Here is a 26354-nt window from a genome sequence, read left to right on the forward strand (position 1 = left end):
ACCACTCCAAAACGTTTTTTCCTCTCAGTATTTTAGATAGGGGCAATTTTGTACTTTTTGGCTATGAAGGTTATTTTCCAATTTGCTTTGAGCCACATACTTATACAGTTAAAACATTGATGCTGAAAACATTTAAACATATACTTATTTTTGCCTAGTGACAAAATACCTTATATACTGACTAAAAGAGTAAAAACATTTACAAGATTTAGGCTTTATTTGGATTTCTGGAAATCTTTTTACACTCCTCCAAACACTGTGAGCAGCCTTTTTATTGAGCAAACTATGCCTGCAAGGCTACAAAGGAAACCCAAAGTAAAAACAGAGATATCTGCACATTTCTCTAAGATGGATAGTTTTTTCCATTTAAGTTTTAAATGGAAGAGGGAAGGAAGAAGAAAAGTCATAGCAGCACCTGTTGCACTGCCTGTTAAACCCATCAACACTGCAAAATGTGGCATGAACATGGCCATCAGCAGAGTTAACAGGAGAAATGAGCCTCTTACACCCAGAGAAAATAATGGAGATCTGTATTTGGAATGGTTTCCTCTAGAAATACAAGAATACACAATTTCTGTGGCTGCAAAGAAGGGCAAAGGGTAAGAAAGAAGAGCCTTGGCTAAGAGACACAAATTCACTAGGGTTTCAAGAAATGAAGGCAGGTTGTCAGTAATAATTTCCTTTGTCTTTTCACCCCAGGTCAAGAATGCTGTCAGTGCAAAGGCTGTTTTCAAGACACACGCAAAAAAGTGAGTCCAATTCATCATACAACTAAATTCCTCTGGGTTTTTCATGTTACTTTCAAGTGTGGGAAGAAATATTTGTGAAGTGTAACTGAAAATTATAACCCCTACAGAGACCAGGAATTCCTCAAACTCGATGGAGAGTCTGAATTTTGCCCAGGACCATTGATGTATTTGTGTGAGACAGTAAGTCATTACTACAAGTATTATAATAAAATGGACCAGGGAGCAAAGCTGGCTGAGTTTGGAAACAATTTTGAGAGTGTTGATAAATACACAAGGCAACAGTGTAACAAATGCAATTACAGACCAAGTTTTCGCAGTCACTGGTACATGTGGAAAACTATATGACAGCAAGTTTGCACTAGCAATCAGATACAAAATACATGTCATGATCAGTTCCATCACCTGGGTCACATTGACAACTATGCCACCTAGTCTGGGAGGTAGACTTTTGCAGCAGGCATTTGCAATATCTTCGTATGTGTCTCTCACTCTTATCAGTTGTCCATCTTCATTTTCTTCATAGAGGCAAGCGATTAGAATCTTGCCTGTGTAACAGCATATTGCTGCAGCCAAGATAATAAGAAGCAGGCCACTGTATCCACTGTGGAGAAGAGCATATGGCAATCCTAGGACAAATATTCCCTGAAGAAGAAAAAGGAAAGATAGCACAAAATCTCTGAAGCAGAACATTTATTAGAAGGCACACTCCCAAACCTGACCTCCGTTGAACATTGCTTTTACCTAACTGCATGGTGGAAGTACTGCTACATTCAGCTAAGGAAGTAACAATCATAAGAAATGTGTTTATTTATGAGAAATGAAATTATCAGGAAAAAGAACTGTTCTTATAAACACACATATAATGATAAGCTAGGAAAAAGAGAATGTGACTGAATGATATAGTTAGGTTCCTAGTTAATATTTAACACTGGTGTGATTAGAAGCACTATTTAGAAGGTTCATAGGCAGTTATTCAGTCAACATGCATATTAATGAAACAGGTTCAATATCCATAAAATGAAGCAACAGTAGCAGCATTTGTACAAGTTTAATTCAAATAAAAAATAATACTTGTCCTGGTTTCAACAGGGATAGTTTTATTCCTAGTAGCTGCTGCCGTGCTGTGTTTTGGCTTTAGTTTGAGAACAATGCCGATAACACACCAATGTTTTAGCTGTTGCTAAATGGCTCTTACTCCGATCAAGGACTTTTCAGTGTCTCATGCTCTGTCAGTGAGGAGGGACAGGAGAAGCTGGGAGGAAGCAGAGACAGGACACCTGACCCAAACTAGCCACAGGGATATTCCATACTACAGCACATGATGCCCAGTATATAAACTGGGGGCAATTGGTCAGAAACCTCCCATTGCTGCTTGGAAACGGGATGGGTATCGGTCAGTGGGTGGTGAGCAAGTGTATAGTGCATCACTTGTGTTCCCTGAGTTTTGCTCCTCATTCTTTCTTTTTCCTATATTATGGTTGTTATTGTTGTTGTTATTATCATTACGATTAAACTGTTCTTATCCTGACCCGTGGGTTTTATCTTTTTCCCATTCTCCTCCCCATCTCACTGAGGGGGGAGGAGTGAGCGGCTGCATAGTACTTAGCTTCTGGCTGGAGTTAAACTGCAACAGCATTGTTGATAAATCCAGTAACGATAGTTGTCTTCTGTCTAAATATTTTTAACAGACCTCTGGAAAAAAATTGGCATTAGAATGACATCACAGTTTGCCTGTTTCCTCTGCAGCTTCTGTATGCCACATGCAGCCTTTGCTCTTGTTAAGTACCTTACTAAGGTGATTCTTCTCACAGCTGAGATTCTGGACTGTGAAAACTTATTTAGGTGTTTAAAAATACATATAAAACACACAGATATAATTTTCACTAAACAGTTTCTGAAAGAAAAAGGATTATACTTGTTTTATCCAGTAAAAAAAAAAAAAGTGGCATTTCAGTTTCACAAAACACTATGTATTTCTTTGGGGTTGTTTTTCCCTGCTTTCTTCTCTATATTTAAGGACAAATGACACATTTATGTGGTTTCATTTCCATCAGCACAAGACCAACAAAACTCTTGAACAATAGCTACTCATAAAAAGATCTAATTTAAGAAAGATGCTTCTGTGACATTTCTCTTTTTATGTTACAGAACTGAAATTAAGCAATACAAATTAATCAGACTGGCCAGGTTATGTTTTGTTCTTGACGACTGAAGAAATGTAGGGTGGAAACAAAATACGGTTAACCAGTTCTACAGAAATTTTAACCTCAATATTTCTTACAGCACCGATGACATGATGAAATATGAGCATTTGTTCTCATGTTTGCTGTTCCAGCCTGACAGACGACTTGATTTGGATCAAACCCACCCAAACTGTGTCTTTTTTTCTGACAAAACCTGAGCAACCCCATCTCCTCTGCAAAACCCAAGAATCCTGACAGAAACAGGTCCCCTCACAGAAGGGGCAACGTATTCTTCTCCAGCTTCCTGAGTGAGTAGTGCCACTGCCTGCTTTCAGGAGCCCAAGCAGAAGAGGTGAGTTTAATGGTCTAAATCCTCATTGCAGAATTTTCCATTCACAACTGTGGAAATGAGGCTGTTTGGCAAACAAGTGTTTGAGGCATGCTTCTGTCTTTGGTGTTTTCCATGAACTCCTCCAGGTTTTGTATCCAGCAGACAGTTTCTGTGAGGGCAGTTTAGGAGCCCAGCTCTGCTGGAGCTCATCAAGAACAAAGGTGTTTGTCTTAGCTTTGCAGGGTTTATAGCTAGCACCCCAATTCTAAGTGATATAAGGAATCCCAGGCCTGACCCATAGGGAGGGCTCTGAAAAGAAGCAATTTTTCAAGCAGTAAATAATCACTGATGTGTTCAAACTATTACCCTATTCTTCCAGCCATAGAATAGCAGTGCTTTTCAGGCAGATTGTGGATGAGCATCTGTCAGAAAAGAAAGATCAGAAATCCCTACATTAAACCAGTATTTTTTTCTCAAAGTCAGTGAGAAAAATGAAGTGCCCATCATGTGAATGAGCAGCATTGCCTATTTCATCCAGGCTTCACTCTAGATGCAGGTATCTTCAGCTTTCAGCTGAAGTAGAGCTGGAAGAATCCTACTAAATACATGCCCTAGTATATTTTGATCAAGAATTCTATGCCTTTATGTACTGAAACAAAGTACCTCAGTTATTATTACTGATTTAATAATGAAGATATTGATTAAATACCTTTTCTGGTTGTTTTCAAAGACCTCATTTACAGAAATGCTTTTCTAGCAGATCACAGTCACAGGTGCCATTTCATTTATGAGCTAGGATGTTTACCTACATAGCTTGAATCACCCGAATCTCCCCACTCCAACTGCTTGGGTCCACTTTAATGCAGGTCTCATGACCCAATTAGCTTGCAGGGTAATTAACATTTCCTTTGACATGAACTTCACAGAATTGTTCAAAATTCAACCTTTCTGCCATCTAGCAATCTACTTTGTTAAAAAGACAAGATATCTGGCTGCATCCAGACTGCAGGTAGCATACATGTAGCAGTAGCTTTCGATATCATGCCATTTATAATCATGACTTTCACTGACTGACCTAAAAAACAGAACGTGATTTATTTCCTATGAAAACATTATTTGGAAAACATTTACATAATAAACTGAGTTTAAAAGCATCACAAATAAAACAAGTCTGTGAAAGAATCATGAAGATAAAAGCCACAGAGTAGGCTTCCATATTAACATCAGAACAGTGATGTTTTCTCAGTTTCTTGCAGGTTGTAGCAAACTTATGTTATTTGTTCCGTACTCATAGCATTATTATTTTTCCCCTTAACCTGCATTTGGGAGTTCAAACGGTATCTCTTGACCCAAAGGGTCACTGTATAATTAAACCACAACTAAGTGTCAGCATAGGCCTTACTCATACAGTGGCTTAACTCCCCTGCTGAATTTAGTCTACCCTCAACCTAAACCAAAGCATAAGTCTTCCAGAGACAATATCACAGACAGCCATTTACAGTCCTCTCCACAGGTGTCTGCTTTCTCATGCTTAATTTTCTGTTTAATCAGAGCATAACATAATTCTAACCTCTAACATTTCCTTACTGTTTTTCATATCATATTATTTTATTTGGTACCTAACACAGACTATAGGATGATAGAGGTGGGGTTTTTGGGGCTGGTTTGAGGTTTTTTTTTTCCTGTCTCCCAAATTCAGACCTTATTAATCAAACCCATTTTTGCACTGTATATTTTCTTTCTTAGAATTATGGATCAGTGATTTCCAATTCCAAAGTTAGTTTAGAATTTCTAAATTGAAACATTCTACAAAAATTGTAAGGTTTCTTTTCAGCTAAGGTATTTGACATAATTTTCCCAGAGTCTGTAAACTTCAGCTTTCAGTTAAAAATAGAAACTGAACACTGTGGACATAACTGGTTTGAAGCTTTTTGGATACAGAGCATCATTAGTAGAGAGAAATGGTAGAGCTCTGAACATGCCACGTATGTAGTGACAAAATGACAGTGCTTTTCCTGCCTTGCCAGAAATGTTTTTCCATACTAACAAAAAAAAAGGGAAAAAGAAATGAAAAAAAAAGCTTCATGTATTAGGATGCTATTAGATTTCTACAAAATAGCCAAAAGTTAGATATGGCCATCAGAGCTCAAAGAACAAAAGGTGCTTTATCAGATTTCAAAACACATTTGGGATTTGATCTTCTTTTCTTACCTTTCCAAAAACAATACTTTCTGTTAGGACCATTTCCTGAGCATCACCAAATTTAAGAAGTTTAGTTTCAAAGAAAAAGTTATCTTTAATAAGCACGTATTTTGCTGTTAATATGACACAATGCAGGCATCAAGCTGTGTTCCATGGTTTAAAGCTGCTCAGCAACCTTAGAACATTGCTTAAATTGATTTATCTGTGGAAAAACTGTCCTCCATAAAGAAATCCTTTCATGGATTCTGCTGAAGGTAGCATTTGTGTCCCTCTCATGAGGAGTGACTGTATAGAGAATGTAGACAGAGGAAATAAAAATTTCACCAATTCTTTCCTAGTGGAAGAGCAACACCGGTAATTCCTTCATCATTTGCGAATGCACATTTGGTCCAACCTGTCTGCAGCACTTGCTCTTATTGAGTCTTCTGATCATGTATTCTCATATCCAAATTGTGGCACAGACAGCCTTAGCTGTGAGGCATCAGTTAAAAATGAGCAGCAAAAGGAATTGTTTCTTAAATTATCTCAGAGCTCTTACTACTCTGTATGGTAACTGCTCCTGTCTCGTTTTATTTCTAACCATTCTAGTGCAAAGTCAAATCTGTCACCTCTAAATATGATGATCTGTTGTCCTGGGTTCAACAATAACAGTTATTTCTCTCCTTCTTAGTAGCTGGTGCAGTGCTATTTGACTTTCAGCCTGGAACAACCCTGATAACACCGATGTTTTTAGTTGTTGCTAAGTAATGCTTACTCCAAACAGAATCGCAGAATCACAGAATCCCAAGGGTTGGAAGGGACCTCGAAAGATCATCTAGTCCAACCACCCTTCAAGAGCAGGGTAACCTAGAGTACATCCCACAGGAACTTGTCCAGGCGGGCCTTGAATATCTCCAATGTAGGAGACTCCACAACCTCCCTGGGCAGCCTGTTCCAGTGCTCTGTCACTCTTTCAGTAAAGAAGTTCTTCCTGATGTTCACATAGAACCTCCTATGCTCCAGTTTACACCCATTGCCCCTTGTCCTGTCACTGGATATCACTGAAAAAAGCCTAGCTCCATCATCCTGACACCCACCCTTTACATATTTGTAAACACTGATGAGGTCACCCCTCAGTCTCCTCTTCTCCAAGCTAAAGAGACCCAGCTCCCTCAGCCTCTCCTCATAAGGGAGATGTTCCACTCCATCATCTTTGTGGCTCTTTCAAGCAATTCCCTGTCCTTCTTGAACTGAGGGGCCCAGAACTGAATGCAATATTCCAGATGCGGCCTCACCAAGGCAGAGTAGAGGGGGAGGAGAACCTCTCTTGCCCTACTAACCACACCCTTTCTAATACACCATAGGATGACATTTGCCTTCTTGGCCACAGGGGCACATTGCTGGCTCATGGTCATCCTCCTATCCACCAGGACCCCCAGGCTCCTTTCCCCTTCACTCCTTTCCAGCAGGTCAACCCCCAACCTGTACTGGTACATGGGGTTGTTCTTCCCCAGATGCAAGACTCTACACTTGCCCTTGTTGAATTTCATCAAGTTTCTCCCTGCCCAACTCTCCAGCCTGTCCAGGTCTCGCTGAATGGCAACACAGCCTTCTGGTGTGTCAGCCACTCCTCCCAGTTTAGTGTCATCAGCGAACTTGCTGAGGGTACACTCGGTTCCCTCTTCCAGGTCCTTGATGAAAATATTAAACAGCACTGGTCCCAGCACCGACCCCTGAGGGACTCCACTAGTCACAGACCTCCAGCTAGATTCTGTGCCATTGACCACAACTCTCCGCCTTCCTCCTTTCAACCAGTTCTTGATCCACCTCACTACCTGATCGTCAAGCCCATACTTTCTTAGCTTATCTATGAGGATGCTGTGGGAGACAGTATCAAATGCCTTACAGAAATCAAGAAAAAACTACATCTACCGCTCTACCATCATCCCTCCACCTAGTCACTTCCTCATAGAAGGCTATAAGGTTGGTCAAACATGACTTCCCCCTGATAAAACCATGTTGGCTGTTCTTAATAACCCCCTCATCCTTGATATGCCTAGAGATGGAGTCAAGAATAAGTTGTTCCATCACCTTTCCAGGGATGGAGGTAAGGCTGACAGGTCTATAATTACCCGGGTCCTCCTTCTTGCCTTTCTTATAGACTGGTGTGATATTTGCCATCCTCCAATCCTCAGGCATCTCTCCCATTTCCCACGATTTACCAAAGATGATGGAGAGTGGCCTAGCAATGACCTCCGCCAGCTCCCTCAGCACCCATGGGTGCATTCCATCCGGACCCATCGATTTATAGATGTCCAGATTGCATAGCTGATCCCTAACCCAATCCTCATCTACCAAAGCAAACTCCTCGTTTGTCCTGACTCCTTCTGGGGCTATAGGAATCTGGGGCCTCCGGGGAGAGTCTGCAGGAGTAAAGAAAGAGGCAAAGAAAGCCTCTCAGTACCTCTGCCTTCCTTATATCCTCTGTCTCCAGGGCACCCACCTCGTTCAGCAGTGGGCCTATATTGCCTCTTGTGTTAGTTTTATTTGCTATGTATTTGAAGAAGCCCTTTGTATTGTCCTTAATCCGACTAGCAAGATTAATTTCCAAGGAGGCCTTAGTTGTCCTAATTGCCTCCCTACATCCTCTAACAACTGCCCTATATTCCTCCCAAGTGGCCAGCCCCTCTTTCCATAATCCATAGATTCTCCTTTTCCACTTGAGTTTGCCCAGCAGCTCCTTGTTTAACCACGCTGGTCTCCTAGCTCCCTTACTTGTTTTCCTACCCATTGGGATGCTCTGATCCTGAGCTTGGAAGAAGTGGTCCTTGAATGCTGACCAGCAATCATGAGCCCCTTTATCGCCTAGTACCCTTTCCCATGAGACTTCCCTTAGCAGTTGATTGAACAGGCAAAAGCTGGCTCCTCGGAAATCCAGAACTGTGGCCTTGCTAGGTATTCTATTCCTCCCACACAGGATCCTAAACTCCACCATCTCATGGTCACTGCAGCCAAGGCTGCCATTGACCATCAAACAAGGACTTTCTCAGTCTCATGCTTTGCTGGGGAGGAGGGGAAGCCGGGAGGAAGCAGAGACAGGACACCTGACCCAAACTAACCAAAGAGGTATTCCATACCACAGCATGTCATGCCCAGTATATAAACTGAGGGGAGTTACCCAAAAGGGCTAGATCACTGCTCTGGTCAGGCTGGGTATCAGTCCATGGGTGGTGAGGTGTTGTATTCTCTTCCCTCATTGTTTCCTTTATCATTATTATTATTGGTGGTAGCAGTAGTGGTTTGTGTTATACTTTAGTTACTGCACTGTTTTTATCTCAACCTGTGGGAGTTACATTCTTTCAATTCTCCTCCCTATCCCTTAGAGAGCAGGGGAGGAAGTAGGCAGGGAGTAAGTGAGTGGCTGCGTGGTTCTGAGTTGCAGGCTAGACTTAAACCATGACATCTGTTTACAAAAAGGCCAGCATGGGAAAATAGCAATTGCACAGTTGACTAGAGGAGATTTTTTTTAAACAGTCTTTTATCACAGCTCAGCTTGAGAAGTGTGTTATTTGCCATCACTCCATCCATCCACTTATAAGTAGGGACCCCCAGGCTTGCCCAGCAGGCTGCATCTTCCTTTGTCTTCCAAGACATTTGCAAGACATGAGCATTTTACCTGTAGACTAAGGATGGAAGCAGACTGTTCTTTGTCAAAGACTGAATACATGTGCCTGGGTGGAGGTGCTTGTCAAACATCCAGAGTAGTCTTCACCGTAGGCAGCTGGTCCTAGAAAGAAGAAAGGGCTGAGGGCTAAACTGGTGACCAGGCTTTGAAGAAATGTCAAGGACAACAGCAGAAAGGGTGTGTAAGGAAAGGTCAGTCTCAGCTAGAAGTTATTTATTATCCTTGTCAAAATACCCCCAAGCAAAAACCACCAGGTAACAGCAGCTACCACCAGAATTTACCAATCCACCTACAATAGAAAGCAAGCAGATCAGGATTTCAAAATTACATCTGCACATTAAAACATTATGGAATTTGTTAATGGTTTGACTGTAATATTTGAACTACATGGGAATGTTTTCCACATTAGCAAGGCTGGCTGCCTGTTTAAAAACATTAAATGTCTGGATTAGTGTAGAATGCAAAAAGCGTGCCTTCTGCCATAATACCAGTCTTTGACACCACTTTACCTCAGAGCAAGCACCTCCTCAGGGAATAAAATGTGTTTAGAAAAATGCAGAAATTAGCACTGCCAAACACTCTGAGATGATATAAAAATTCCATAATGTTCAGTTTAAAGACTTCTTAGTACCAGGTAAAAAAATTCATTTATAGGCTGGTTTAACCTGTAGTACGAGACTTTGGAAAACAAATCAGATTGAAGGTAATTACAACATAAAGATCAAATCATAGTCAGAGTTGAGACATTCCAAAAGACAATGAAGTAAGAACCTGAACATACACAAGTCCATGGGACCTGATGAAATCCAGCTGCAGATCCTGAAGGAGCTGGCAAAGGAAGTTGCAAAGCCACTGGCCATCATATTTGAAAAATCATGGCAGTCAGGTGAAGTTCCTGATGACTGGAAAAAGGGAAATATAACCCCCATTTTCAAGAAGGGGAAAATGGATGACCCGGGGAATTACAGACCAGTCAGTCTCACCTCTGTGCCTGGCAAAATCTGGGAGCAGATTCTCTTGGAAGGCATGGTAGGGCACATGAAAAACAAGGTGCTTGGTGACAGCCAGGATGGGTTCATTAAGGGGAAATCCTGCCTGACCAATTTGGTGGCCTTCTATGATGGGGCTATGGAACTGATGGACAGGGGTGGAGCAGTTGATGTCATCTACCTGGACTTGTGCAAAGCGGTCGACACTGTCCCACATGACATCCTCTTCTCTAAACTGGAGAGACATCAATTTGATAGGTGGACTACTCAGTGCATAAAGAACTGGCTGGATGGCCACACGCAAAAAGTTGTGGTCAACGGTTCAATGTCCAACTGGAGATCAGTAACGAGTGGTGTCCCTCAGGAATCGGTGTTGGGACCAGTCTTGTTTAACATCTTTGTGGGTGACATGGACAGTGGAATTGAGTGTGCCCTCAGCAAGTTTGCCAATGACACCAAGCTGTGTGGTTTGGTTGGTACACTGGAGGGAAGGAATGTCATCCAGAGGGACCTTGACACGCTTGTGAGGTAGGGCTGATGCCAACCTCATGAAGTTTAACCATGACAAGTCCAAGGTCTTACACCTGGGTTGGAGCAATCCCAGGCACAGCTACAGGTTGGACAAAAAGGAAATTCAGAGCAGCCCTGTGGAGAAGGACTTGGGGGTGTTGGTTGATGAGAAAATGAACATGAGCTGCCTTCAGTGTGCGCTTACAGCTCAGAAAGCCAACAATATCCTGGGCTGCATCAAAAGGAGCGTGACCAGTAGTTTGAAGGAGGTGATCCTGGCCCTCTACTCTGCTCTCGTGAGACCTCACTTGGAGTATTGTGTGCAGTTCTGGTGCACTCAACATAAAAAGGACATGGAACTGTTGGAACAAGTCCAGAGGAGGGCCACAAGGATGATCAGGGGACTGGAGCACCTCCCGTATGAAGACAGGCTGAGAAAGTTGGGGCTGTTCGGCCTGGAGAAGAAAAGGCTGCATGGAGACCTCATAGCACCCTTCCAATATTTGAAGGCGGCCTACAGGGGTGCTGGGGAGGGACTATTCATTAGGGACTGTAGTGACAGGACAAGGGGTAACGGGTTGAAACTTAAACAGCAGAGGTTTAGATTGGATATAAGGAAGAAATTTCTTTACTGTTAGGGTGGTGAGGCACTGGAATGGGTTGCCCAGGGAGGTAGTGAATGCTCCATCCCTGGCAGTGTCCAAGGCCAGGTTGGATGAAGCCTTGGGTGATATGGTTTAGTGTGAGGTGTCCCTGCCCATGGCAGGGGGGATTGGAAATAGATGATCTTAAGGTCCTTTCCAACCCTTACTATTCTATGATTCTAAGATCTTAAGGTCCTTTCCAACTCTAACTATTCTATGATTCTATCTTCAGATCCTTTCCCACCCTAACTATTAATATTTCTATGAAATAAAATTAAGTAAAAAGCAATACTAAAAAAACAAAACCCCAAAAAACCCAAAACATTTCACCTTAAATCTTATTCAGATTAGAAAACAAGAAATTAAGAAGAATTTAACTGAAAATTATTCAGTTGGTGCAGCTCTCCTATATGCAGAACACATGCTAATATGCCAGACTGCTGAATTCGCTCTGATTGTTTTTCTTACCATCTGTAGTTACTCTACTGGAATAGTTCTTTTAAGCGTAACTGTTTTCCCAACTCTGTATTGGATTCCCTGCATGAACATGGGTCAAGCATACAAACTATACTGGAAATCTTCCTTCATGGATCTTCTTGGAAGTGCAGGGAGATAAATTCAAGAGCCCTGCTTCTCAGTACACTTCCACAAAATAATTTTGTTGTTTAGTGTTTCTTATAGTTTAAAATAAATCATTTTCTTGAACTGATGCAAGTCTGTGTTGGTGTAGTATTTATGTGAAGATACAACTTTATCATCACCAGATTAAAAATACAGCAAATCCCTTAATCTTATGTCACAATAACATAACTACTTGTTTACTGTCCTCCATGGCATTCTCCCTTCTGAGACATTCCTGTGACCAATGCTGATTTCGTATGTATCTTCTTCCAGATGACTATGGACTACATGGAAAACCACTGGATCAGATGCCAATTCTTCTACTAGGTAGCCTGCTAATCCTAGTAGAAACTAATTCCTTTGACATGTTGACAGTTACTTTTTGGGGATCTGTAACTTAGGCAGTTGATAATCCATTTGAAATGTATTCTATTGGTACACTATTTTAAAATCAGAAAGTTGTGTATTAATGTGTCAAAATTCCTTTAAAAAGCTTAAATATGTTATCTTTCACTGTCTATATTACAATCTCATCAAAGAATTATGTCAAGTGTGTTTACTAAGGATTATAAGGACTCTTTCTTCAAACCCATAATGGTTTGCATTAATTATAGTCCTAACTTTTTATTCTGTACCAATTAAAGTCTGTATTAACAATTGCGTTTTCTCAGGATTGTTGCCAGGTTTCACTAGTTAGGATTGAACTGGCTTTTAAAATATTGTAATGATATCCACAATCTTCTGAATATTCCACATGTAATAATGATTGAATAAGACTATTGTCGGATCAGATGTATCTTTTGTTACACCTCCCAAGTGCAAACTTTCTGGGCATTCTGCTCTCAAAATATTAATGAGATAAATTTTAACATCCATTTTAAATAACAACTGTAGTTATCCAGTAGTTAATTCTCCAAGTCCAAGCTTAGAAAAAATAGGCACCTCAATTTACATCTCACACCGAAGTTAAGAGAGATTGTTAGCACAGCTGAGACTAATTTCCTGTCAGATATGCCTGTTTCTTTTTCTGGGCAAGAGAATATGTACACTATGTATTGTAGTTAACTTTTAAATGTCTTCTGCAGAATAGCATGATTCGCATCTTGAAAAATTACAAAATGACCTATTGCTCTCCTGTACTAAAAGCACATCCTCCTGATTTTCTACAGAGACTATTTATGAAGTTGCATTTTTTGTCAGAGCTAAGAACAATTTTAAATCCTTCTACTGATTATGTAGGAAATAATTGTAGCAAAATTCAGTGAGAGATCTTAGAGAAGTGGAAGGTGATCTTACATTAGAATATCTGTTTTTTTTTCCCACTCTCACATCCACATACTCAACAGCACTGTGGTGTGTGTCCTAGTGGCTTGGTGAAAAACATATGCACCAAGGAGGACAAGGCATGTAGGCAGTCAAGGGCTCACCATGTCTGTGTTGTTCATCTTGACTAGTGATGACCAATGGATTTTGGATTTGCCTTCTATAGTCTTGTGGAATGGGTTCAGGTTTGGACCTTTTCTCATATCTTTTCTCATCCCTCAAAAATATTAGGCGAAATTCCTGAGTTTCACAACACTGTTGCTTTCCTTACCAGCATGTATTACGAATACTGCCCTCTACTTCATTCCTATAATACTCATCTACAGGTCAGTTTTTCTACCTTTCCATTTGAAGGAAATCACATACATGGTGCTCTGTAGCATGTAATGCATACTTTCCCTTTTAACTTTATTCTGCTGTTTCTCCTAGCACTTTTAGACAAGTATAGACAGTCACATATAGAGGCACACTCTTCCATTCATATTTAATTTATACAACTATTAGTATTTCTGTTTAAAATTTTTACACTAACCCTACCTAGCTTTTTTTTTTTTCCCTAATGCCTAAAAATTGTTTTCTGGCTGTCTTAGTCCCTGGGAGATGTGTCTTTTTTCCTAGTGTCTTTTTCATTACTATAGCTCTTTGCTATGCTTCATAGTTAATAATTTACGATTTTTACTTTCATCCTCTTTTTCTCCCTTTTGCTATTTTTACAAATTTATTTTAATTGATATATTCACTTCACACCTGAAGTAGGAGGGCTTGTAGCACTTAGGCATACTATTTCTTAATTATGAGATGTGGCTTCTGGACATCTCATAAATTCTTGTTAAACAATTTTCAAATTGGTTTCACAATTGGCTGTCTGTATTTACTCTTCTTAAACGATTATCTCTCATAATTTTCTCCTGGTTTGTAAAACTCACTCTTTCTGAAGTACAAAGTATATATATTACTGTTCTCTGTTTTCTCATATGAATGGAATTAGATCCAGTGGTCTGTTCATCTTCATTCAATGCAATGAGGCTCAGAACAAGACTACTTTATGCTAGGTTCAATACCTTTCATGTTAGATAATTATAACCTATAATTTTTAGAAACTCTACTGATGTTTTACTACAGAATGCACACAACATCCAGCATAGGTCTTTAAAACTGAAGTCAACAAGAAAAATGCAATTTTTTCTTGTCGACAATAGCTTAAACTCAGATTAACATCTCTCTAATATATAGTGCCACCATCACTTCTTTCACCTACTCTTTTTCTGTAAACCTGCTTCAACTAATTATTATTAATTTCCAGTGATGTAAATCATCCCACCATGTATTTGCAATATCAGTTATATCCTATTTCTTCTGAGCGGTGAGAATTTCTGGTTCCCTAGATGTCTACCCAAACTCCTGGCACTTCTCTACAGGCATCAGGAAAAGAATTCATCTGCTTTCCCACTTGCTTCATGTTTTTTTTTCACAGCTCAGCTGAGTTTGAATTCAAAAATACTACAAGCTGTTCTGTGGAAAACTTCAAATATTGTCCATGGCCTGTATGACCTTAGCAGCAGATCAATCTCTTTGAATGTCTCTTTCAATGTCAGTGAAAACTCTTCCTTTAACTTCAGGGATGGTTGGATTAGACCCCAACAATCTTGTTTTTCATGATTTTTCTTATTCTTTCTCTCTGCCGATGCCAACCTGGTTTAGCTGCAGGGAGGAAAGTGGCTAAGGAATTTATTCTGTGATTAATGCCTGCAATCACCTTATATACCGAAAGAAACTTTAGAAGTGTTTTTATGTCAATCTTTTCAATCCCATAAGCAGATCATATGGCAGATAGACTGCTCAGGAGATGTTGTGATAAGATAAGCAAGTAAAGAAGTTGCATGGGCTGCTCTGCAAAATGAATGTGCCCATTTGACTGACAGAAGCCACTCATTCTATTCTCCTTTTGGTGAACAGATTAGTCTCTAAAATCTCTTACAGATCAGGAAAGGGAACAGAGGAAAGAAAATATCTCAACAAAAAAAGAATTGCTCTATGGAATGTGACAGCTGATCCTGTTGGCTTTGCTATTTGTTTAAATATTTGTTCTAAAACAAATATAATATGCTTGATACTTAATTCTGCATGGTTTGATGCAAAATGTTAGTTTGCATAAATTCAGAGCTGACTGCAATAATGCACTAAATCACACAAAGTAAATCTCCCAAGCAAATTACCTTTTAAGAAAATATATTTTTCTTGGTCCCAGAGCAGAAAGCAGGCTTTGGTGAAAGAGTGAGGGCTTTTATTATGGGTTATGTAGCTGTGAGGAAAAATAGATAAAATAAGTAAGGCAGTCTGAGGTAAACCGAACATTTTGAAAGCTATAATGGTAAGCAATATGGACTCACTGGCTGCTTACCTATGTCTCACATTATAGCTCATCACACATTCTCAGGTTTTCACCTGAGGGCAGGCAAGTGCTCAAAACATCCAGTACCGCAACATGCAAATGAGCTTCCATGAAAATGTGGTCAAATGCTTTGAGGGGAGGGAGAAAGGGAACTTTGAGAGACTAGAAGCAAAGCATTGGGAAGCCAAAGAGCTTCATTTGAGTGTGAACTGACATAACAAAAGGAAGAGTTGAAGAGCATAGAAAGTTCAAACTTTCTGGCTGGAAGAAAGCATTTAGCTTGTTAGGAGTTTTTCTTGAATGCTGGCTATATGGGACAAGCCACAGTTCTTGTTACTTTTGACAAGTAAGGCTGAAAAGGAAATTGATAAAAAACCCAAACGCGTATTACAAAGAACTTTGCCCTGGAACAAACCTTATGCACCTCTGAGAGGTGAAAAAGAAGATAGGTTACATCTTCTGGAAGCTGTTTTATTTTCAGAAAACTGGAACGGGATTTGTCATGACTACATGCTGAATAAAAGGTGACTGAATCCTCCCCTGGCTAATATTATCCTGTTCTTTCTTCAGCACAAACCCAGACACTGATTTTAGGTGGACTTTTCCTCAAGCAAAAATGGATCCCAGAGAACATCGTATAAAGGGGAAATCTGTGTTAGAGCACTGCCTGGAGAGAATACACTTAATAGCCTGGATGAAAGATATAAATAGTGGTATACTATTTTTCTTTTTTGATCTCTAGGAATCAGTAAACTGATACCAAGTATCACAGTATATTCTTCTGAGATATGTGAGAAAAGATGCTGTCTTACAATTTGGCTGGATATAGACAGCAAATCTCTACTGTCTTTCCTCTCTTAACCTAAGTTAAACTTCAGTGGCACTCCTGGAGGCTTCTGCCTTTAGGATAAAAGATGCAGCAACTGATTTTTATGGATGATATTTTAACATGCACAGATAAAGATGAAGTTGAGGTAGCAAATGAATTCCCATAGTGGAGGTATCTCCTATAATGACATTAAAGATCACATCATTCTTAAAATACAGCAAAGTAGAATAATTACCCTAATTTCAAGTAGATTAGACAAACATTTCCAAATATGTATAATAAAGAGAAAAACTGAAGACCAGAAAAGAAATATGACTGTGTTTTCTGGCATTCCCTGAGTAGTGAGCATAAAAGCAAAGTTATTTAAGGTCTTCTTTAACAAAAAAATAAATTGTGAATGTAGTATATAGTTATGCATTGTGAAACCAGGCATATGGCATATAAAATGCATGCTGAAGATGCCTTTTTGAGGTCTCTAGATGTAAAATACTTGAAGTATTATTACTTGAGGAGATACTTATCATTCTGTTTGTACAGACTATGACAGAGATTTTTGACCTCTACTGGCCCATGAAGAGAAGTACTGGAGTTATGAAATAAGTCATATTCCTTTTCTGTGGGTTTTGGTTTCATTTGGTTTGGTGTTTTGGTTTAGTTTGTTGGTTTTGGGTTTTTTTTAATTTTATTTTTCTTTTCCTCCTTTTTTAAAACGTATTTTCTTGGTCTGCAGCCACACTGGAAAAACTTCAAGACAGGATGCTGTCTGGAAACAACAGCAGAGGATCTCTGGACTAACAAACTGGGGACCTTGATTATTCCTAACTTTTAAATACAAAAATCTATCTTCATGAATAAACATTCTTATTTTATTATTAAAAGAAAGCCAGTTTAGTGATTGCAGTAAAAATTTGTGCATTTTTTAAATAGTTTTTTTTTCTTAACCTGATCCATTCTAACAGTGCAGGGAAAACTCAGCTCTATTGGATCTCTCCTTTGTTCATACTTCAGTGTTGTGAGCTGTAGTGATTTCATGTTTGAGAAATGTATTTTAAGACTGCATCTATTTTCTGTTCTTTTCTTCTAAATAATTTTCATTTCTCATTCAGATTTTTAGGCCAAATCCCGATTTATTCATGAGGTGAAATGGATGGATTTTAGGTGAAAACTCAATGACTACTACTAAAGTTACCAAAGTGACTGCTTGTTTTGCTGTCTTGTACCCAGGGAAATATCACTTCTTAACATCTATGAATTGGATTAATCTCACCAAACTTCTTCTATTTAAACCAAACATTTAATGTATGAGTACACACAGTAACAGAAAAGACATACATGACCAATCTACCTTGCTTTGGTGCATGCTTATTAGGAATGGGATTCTTAACTTCACCTGTCTAAATACAGCAAAAAGTAAAGCTAACCTGCTACATCTGGAAAAGCAGTTACTGGAAATGATGGGTAGAAAGAGGGATCACTGAAGGACTATTCATTCCAACAGTATAGGTCATTTATTTTAGGATTTGTGAATCTCCATCAGACGTCTATCATTCTATGTCACCTGTAGTGTCAGATGAATTCCTTTATGAAGGCTGTGAGGCTGTGAGGTGCCCTGGAAAAGCAAAGGAAGAGCAGCAAGCTGGGTAACTTGGTAACGTGACTGTACCAGGAGAGCCAGAAACAGGGGGAAAAGGTGTCACCAGGTAAACTGGAGAATACTAGAATATCAGGCTGTGAAACATATGAGGTAGAACCAAGGGGTAGGAGAATACGATGAGCAAGAGGCTTTGAGGAAAAAAATAACAGGATTTCAGAAATATCTAACTATAGGCATAAGTAGAAAGCTAGAGGGAAAGTATGCATTATGCAGCTGATCATCCTTTCTGATTGGAAAAGGAAACTTTCAGGGGTGGAATGGCAGCTGCTCACAATTTAGGAGACAGTAAAGAGCTTCTCAAATCCCATCCAAGCAGCAGAGGGAAGCCTACAGTTTTCTTCAGGTATTTTATTTTTAACTTGAGATGACAACAAACAAAAGTACAAAAGGAAGAGCTCTGAGAGCAGCTGGCTTCCCAGCAAAAGTGAAAAAAGTCAGCAGGCAAGCAGAAGCAACAAGAGCAGGAGTAGAGAATTCATTTTAAACTCCAGATCCCAATTAAATCTTAGAAGAAGAGTTTTAAATCCCTTAAGGGAAGGTGGCTGAGGAGATATCATTTTGAGTTGCAAAAATCATGAAGACAGCGAGACAAGGGAACAGCTTTAAAATGTGGTGAGATAGAATTGACCTCAGTGCCAACTTCTAAGTAAAATACAAACACTAAAATGAGAGAATTAACAGTCATTATAAGCAACAAAATAAGATCACTTCTTATAAGGAAGATAACTTTCTTATAAAAGGAAACTAACATCACATTCTTATGCCCAGATTTACATTTTCCCAAGCCTCAGTAGAAGTATTAATAGTTTCTGAGATATCCAGATTTAATCTGAAATAATCAAACTACCATGGGTTTTAAAACAGGAAAAAAAAAAAGAAAAAAAAAAAGCCCTATTTATCAGGGAGGAATTAAACTAGCCTGAATCAAACATGTTTCTAGAGGTGAAAACAGCAGCAAAATCCCCTGTACATGGAAAAACCCATGTACAGTAAAGGCAAAGGCTGAAGCTACCATTGCTACTGACAACATAAAACAACTAAAAAAATGCTTGCTCTAGGGACCTACAAAACATAATCTACTGGTGCTGTTATTTGTGTCAGTTCAAGAAATGGACTGAGAGAAATCAAAATGGATAGCAGAGTATGTGTGTATGAGCTGAAGTGAAAGTTTCCTCTGACTCTCATGTTTACATTTTTAAGAAGTAAGTACTAAATTTGATTTTTTTTTGGTTAGGTATTCAGTGAACTCAGTATTGTACATATGGCAAAACTAGTGCCACTGGCCAAGATTAGAGAAACATTGCCTTCCAAGAAACATGGTGTGTGTGGGGAGAAGAGGGAGAGCACATGCAAATAGAAGTCAATATTTTTTATATAGCTTTCGGGCAAAATGTTTCATACAGCTTACTGTGCTAAAACTGGGTTATAATGTATCATCTTCAGTACCATGTGTAATCAGTGTTTAGGGCTTTTTATTTTCTCAGATAGCTCCATTTGCTCATTCAGACAGAGCTTGTGCCATTTCAGTGAATCTCCTGCTGTCAGGAATTACACACATGGAAGTAAACTCTAGATTAACCATCTATGAGTTTTATGGAAGAAGCTTTACCATTTGGAAAGTCTGTTGCAGAAACATTACTATTTCTGATTCTACCCGTACATTATAATAATTCAGATGTCCTTAAAAAACTTTCAGCACTGAATTCTCATATACACCTGCAGATGTTGAGCTTTATTTCTTTGATACTTGTCAACTTTTATTCCTTCATGAAACCTAAGGTTCACCTTTTTTATAAAAAAAAAAAAAAGAACCTCTGTCTGAAAATTTGCTAATGGAAGTGAAGGAAGTTTATGAAAACCAAGAAAGGAATGCTGACAAAATATTTTACTTTCTGCTGCCTGTCACTATGTTCTTGCTGTCTTGGGAGGAATGTTACCTTCGGAGAAATTATATGTCTAAATACAGTTTATTAAAGCAAATTTACTGATGTTACACACCTCATAAATCTAAGAATAGGGACACAAAGAACACTTTAAAGAAGAATATTTTCCATCAGTGATAGCTGGTTAATGGTATGTGCTATACAAAGGCGCAAGTGTACAAATTATCTCAGCCAGAGAAGGGTGATAAATAAATATAATAGGTAATTTGGGCTTCGTTTTGAAAGACAACTGTCAAACATACCAGCACAACAATAAAGTAAGCAGATATAACAGATACAGAAGTTCAGAGCTGACTAATAATAGTGTTTTTAAATCCCTTGTGACTTGTCATGAATTAAAAAAGGAGAAATTATACCATCTGTTTTCATTCAGGTTGTTAAAGATGATCTCAGGGATTGAGACCAAAAAACATGGTAGGTTAATTTATTTTAGTGTAGTAGGAGCATACACCAGCTATTCCTTTCACCTGAGGGAGCCAGAGATCCTTGTTCTGCAACAAGTGATAGCACATTAAGTTTTCCCATGGAATAAGTGATCATTGTTTTCAGGCAGCTGACAGATACTTGATCCGGTTTGGTAACATTTACTATTTCAAAAGGTATAATTTTCACAACACTACTATCCATTTATCCTTGATATAATGGTTATGTCATTCTCTTTCTTGACCACCTGGATTTTTAAGATGGAATGACCATTTTAATGGCTGAATATTCTAAAAGTACTCTTTTCACATTTGTCTGCTTATTTATCTTGTGGTCAGCCACTACAATGGGTCTCAATAGCAAAGGGAATCCATTCTATACAGGAAAAAAAAAAAGAAAGGAAATTGAATCAAATGTCAAACTGGTGTATCACAGGCCACCGTTGAACAATCATTTTGTAAAGAGTTTCTGTAAAATAGAAACATTTTGAGATTTCCTTTCAAAATTGTTTTCATTATTGGAGCTCCTGGAAGTCCTTGATTGGAATTCCATTCTGTAGGGCACTGGGCAAGCAAAGTACAAAAAGATGGTCTCTTCTCCAAAGGATTAAAAATCTACAGTGAAGATAACAGGAAACAAATACAGGCAGACAGCAGAGTCAAGAAAACCTTGAGTTAAGAGAGTAAATGGTGGTTTCAACGTAGCTTGTGACTGAATTTTTCAGCAAGATTTCTAAGAGAATGAGAAGAGTGCAAATAAATTATCTTCATACACGTTCATAGGAATGATTGTTTAAGTATTTAACAAATTGTCAATGGTAATTGTAGCTGGAAGAACAGAGATCAGAGTTGAGAGATATAGAAAGCTAAATGGTAGATAGTTAAAAAAAAGATTATTAGTTTACATTTGATTTGATGGTTGCAGTGATGCTTGCAAGAGCTGGTGGACACATGAGCTATGGAACTGCAGGTGGGTGTGCACAGGGAGAGCTTGGCAAGGTCAGGGAGGAGTGTGCTATTCTCACCTAAATGGGAAATTATTAGAGCTCAAATGGGACTTTTAAGATCATGGGTAGGAAAATCAGATCATGTATTAGTGAGGTTTTACAGTAAAAATAGGCAGAAGTAGGACATAATTGAGTGTGAAATTTAGAAAGAGTCCTGACTGAAGAATGGTGCTAGATGATAGGCCTGCAAAGCAGCAAGGACCAAAGATATTCACAGGTGGTAAAGAGAGGTTGATATGGGCAGACTCTGTATGGAAGACAAGTTCCTTTTATCTGCTTCCACTGACTGCAGAACAGACAGACCAATATTTTATGTGGACAGCAGGGGGATCCAAATAAGATGTGAACTTGAGTTGGCCCAGGAAAACACACTCTGCTGTCATTATACACTGCTGCAGGCAGTGAATGGTGTGGTGTCCATCAATCAGCAGTGTTTGCAGCAGCCCTCAGATCCTGAGTCTGCTGCAAGTGATGACCTCAGGGAGGAAGGCATAAGGCAGAAGTTCAGGAGAGACCACCAGCATTTGTTTTGTTCCTTGTTACGGACAACAGCATAGAGCACAGGAAGCTGGTCATGAACTTGTGTATTAATTAATACTTTTCCTTATGAAAAATTCTTGCCGTGAAAAAAATACAAATATAGGGGTGTAGCATGTGTGTGCTTGTAGTTATCTACCTACCAATGCAAAAGTTTTTTTTAGGCAAAACACCCCCAGGGCAGGCCATCTCCTGGATGGTTTGAAGGTTTCCTAATGATGAGAGAAAAAGAGGTCTGGGAGGCAGATGTACAACGTTCAGGTTTCTAAAGTGTTACTTGCATATACCATTTATTTTATATATGTCATGGGAGAAATGCAAACTGACACACTCTTTTTGCAAATATATGTAAATGTGCCTGTGAATAATACCTCTGTCACTCAGCTGGGTGTCTTTTAAGCTGATAGTAGTTGGCCTTTGAAGAATGGCAGGGTTTAAAGCTCTTGGGTCAAGATGTGCTTTCATTTCATTCATGTAACTGTATTTAAGTTTACTGACATAAAATAGTAGAAATACCGATGTCCCAACAAAAAGTGTCTATTGGCAAGCCAAATTTGTCAGCATGCCAAAGCAGCTCGCAAATTCCAGTCAATGCAAAGGTTCAAGTTATTACTGGCTAGAAAGCACTGCTGTAAGAAGAGTTGAGCTGATCTCTCCCAGCTCCTCCATAGAACCCCACATGAGGACCTTGTCATGCAGTCCCTGCTCTGACTAGTTCAGATCTAGGGAAAATCCCTCTCGCTGTGGGGCAAGAGGAGAAGGGCAGGAACGAGTAAGTGGGAGGATCGCCAGTGTGAGGCCCATGCAGTATGCAGCTCCCAGCTCCTGCCCTTCGAGCAAACAGTTGGCTGGTCTGCTGCTTCCTGAAGCTCAGAAAGCAGCCACCTGCCCAGCAAGCGGAGGAGGATCCAAAAGGCTGCTTGGTGCAGAGATGCCCTGATTGTCTATGCACAATGTTCAGGTTTCTGAAGTATTACTTGCATATATCATTTATTTATATGTATCATGGGAGAAATGCAAACGGACACACCCTTTTTGCAAATATATGTTAATGTGCCTGTAAATAATACCTCTGTCACTCAGCAGGGTATCTATTAAGCTGATAGTTTTTTTATGTTAAAAATATTTGGACAAAAAAATATTTGATAAAAAACCTTTTTTGTGTTTTAAAGCCTATTTTTTATGTTCAAAAATGTGATAAAAATATTCCTATTAAAATATTTAAAGGTCCTCAACTCTCTTGCAACTCATCTATTACGAAATTTTGGGCCCATAGTGTGGGTAAACATAATCTGAGGACTGCTTTAACTTCTAAAGATTTTTAATAAATCATTTTAACACCTAGAAGTCTGCAAGAATTGCAGTGTTTTGTTCCATTACTTGTGTAACCCATGTACCTGTTTCTGGAATGCTTCAGGAGCTAGAATGGTGCTCTTTGAACCAATTGTTCATATACTGGCACTGTCTGTATGTCCAGGGAATAATTTGTGAAGTAGTTATATCACAGCTCCTACTTTCTGGCAAATCTGACACAGAGGGCCTATGGAAACTGATTTGCCACTCCTAACATTTCCATAATTGTTACAGTAGAATATGCTGATGTAAATCCATTCAATGCTCCTTCCATCTGTTCATTGCCCAGGTGGTGTGACAAGCAACATAAAATGCAAAACCTACAAAACAACAACTTAAATCCCATGAGAACAATCCAAATACCTCTTCCTGGAACAAGAAACAAATTTTAGATGATTCACCTCTCTATGTTTAGGAGTTTTGGCTTCACAACCTTTTTAGTGTCTGCAGCTGACCAAGGAAAAGTGGACCGATACACTGCATTCTCTAATAAGATTTGTGGGAATGGTGGTTACTTTTGTAATTCAAAATCAGTTCACTGCACAGTGTTTTTGTGTCAAATAAAAAGATTTCTGTAAAGTAGGTATAATTTTGTTGTTGCAGGATAACACATTTTTGATATAAAGCTTCTGTGATAAAAAGTAGGTTTGGGAATAGAGAGATTATATATCCTGTATGCAGCCTTTTCTGTGCTATATGAATATGTGCACAAAACTAAAGAAATCTGAGCTGAAATAAAAGGTTATATGAAGCAGTGAAGTATGTCCGTTATCTTTCTTTTTTCCTTCAAGAGAAAATTCAAAGAGAAAATCAAACCACACACATTGGCAACAAAGTTTTCTACCCCAAAACACACCTTCTATCAACTGCATCTCATAATGGTGACATTCTATCATAGGAAAAACAGATTTGAGTTTAGATGACTCTCACCAGGCTCTAGACTGTTTTTGGGTCTTCAGTTGTGGCTATCTGGGTTTCTGGTTGCAAACCTATGAAAAATAAATTTGGCCAGTACTGCAGGTGCATTTCCACTAAAACCATACTAATTGGCACTTTTATGTGCACCACAGTAGTCCTACAGTCTTGGAATTTTACTTGTGCTGTCATTATTTGGACTAGCTCTATTTGGAAACTTGAATTACTGGTCTTAGGTTAGACACTAGCATTGGTCATCTCCTTTTAATTCTCAATACCACCTCTTGACCTGAAATGCAGAAGTTTGTTTCCCTCAGACATTTTAGTCTCTACGATTTAGTTCAGTGTGAGATTTTAGCTTCAATGTATAATTCAAGGAACTTACTGCTCTGGGCACCAGAAGGGATTGACCTTTGTTCTCAAGTCTGGAAAATAAATACTTAAGATCAAGTACTGCAGTCAAGATCTAAGTGTCTCTTTAGTTAAATGTGACTAAATTATTTAAGGCTGAGGATGAGAAGTTTTGTATTGCAGTACATCTAGTGACCTGGTGGAGAAAACATTTCACTTTGTAAACACACAAGGGTGTACATACTTATAGTCAGAAAATGCTTAAATACTTTGTCAGTAAAGCTTAATGGGAGGGGTGTTTAGCCACCTTAAAAATATGTTTGCCTTTATATCTTCAGGGGCATATCTGCTAATTCTGTTTCTCAACATGACTGTGTTTTCCACTTAAATCTTTGGGAATTGCGGATACTCAAAACTCTAAATATTCAATCTATATTAGAGAGTTGAGTTGAACGCAGGTCATTCACAGGAAACATCATAGAAAAATAAATATTAAGTATGAGATATTCTCAAGTGAATCTTTTAGAGTTACATAAATAAAAATGAGCCAAATTGGAACCCAATATGGAAATGTATCCAGCACACCGTGAAGTAGATACAGATATACACTTTTGGTTTTAAAAATGGTCATTATTGAATTGTTGAGTCTTTGAATATGTTGAGTCTTTCCTAAGCTAATGTACAGTATACAGAAAATAAATATAATGTGCATATTTATAATCGCTACTGTAAGAGGTTTTGATTTATTATTGACACAATTTAAAATAATTATTAGTAATAGTAATTGCATTATTGTTATTCCTCGAAGCATTCACAATAGACAAGCTCCCTATTGTGTTATTCTGATCATGGAACAATAAAATTGCCTCTGCTGTAGGTATTTCTAATTTTGTACAACCTAATCTCTGTAAGGGACAGGAGACAAAATGTGACTATACTGGGTATCAGATGCACATTCAGTATGCTTTGATGCGCCATGTTCTACCAACCATCCAGGGAAGAAATGTATGCTTGTATTACACTGTATTTTAAAGATTGTATATGCATCACAATACCAAAAGCACTTTGGAACTGCCTGATAAGGTGGCTGATGTTTTTGCACTTTTAAACTTATTTGTACTCCTGAGACCTATGTGGAGATAGACTCACAATGGTGCAAATTACAGTTATGCTGAGTTGAAGAATATTTCACTTATCGCCATTATTTTACTTCTTCCCTTTGTCTCTCTTGGTTTTTCTCCATTCTTTGTTGTCTTCTACCCCTTCTTAATACTCTAAACCGAATGCTTTTTTCTTTTACTTTTGATTTCTTTTTCTTGCACAAACATTCTCCATTCTATTTGCAACAATCTTCCTACATGTAGCTGCCAAATAAATAGACTTTATTGTCCTTTGGTTCTGCTGTGAAATGCTGTGCCATTAGAATTTAACTATCTATCTTCTTCCTTTGTGACTGTTGTTTTGCCCATCTATCCAGCACTACTCTACAAGTTAGCATGATTTTTGTTCTGCCTTTTACTGCTATATACAAACAAATGAAACTTGCATTACTCTGCCAGATGATGCCATTCATGTTCCCTTTTGAATAAACTCAGCTTTATGGTCTCTGTTCTTACCTAGATTAACCGGATACAGGTTTTCATTTGCCTGTACAGTGCTGGAATATGAAGCATGCTTCCCTGGAAACTTTAAATGTCTGAAGCAATCATTTACACATACAGCATTGTCACCAAAA

At 38.8% G+C, this 26354-nt stretch overlaps 1 protein-coding gene across 1 annotated transcript in view; it reads right to left on the reverse strand.

The window, feature by feature from the left end:
• Positions 1–239: 239 nt before the first annotated feature.
• The window catches only part of LOC101881500 (vesicular inhibitory amino acid transporter-like), a 29203-nt gene continuing 3088 nt past the window's right edge, over positions 240–26354 (reverse strand). Inside the window, exon 2 of the mRNA XM_005154813.2 lies at positions 240–1391. Coding sequence (XP_005154870.1) covers positions 240–1391 — 1152 coding nt within the window. The remainder of the gene's footprint in view (positions 1392–26354) is intronic.

Source organism: Melopsittacus undulatus, chromosome 3 (genome assembly GCF_012275295.1).
Source record: "Melopsittacus undulatus isolate bMelUnd1 chromosome 3, bMelUnd1.mat.Z, whole genome shotgun sequence".
Lineage (NCBI taxonomy): Eukaryota > Metazoa > Chordata > Aves > Psittaciformes > Psittaculidae > Melopsittacus > Melopsittacus undulatus.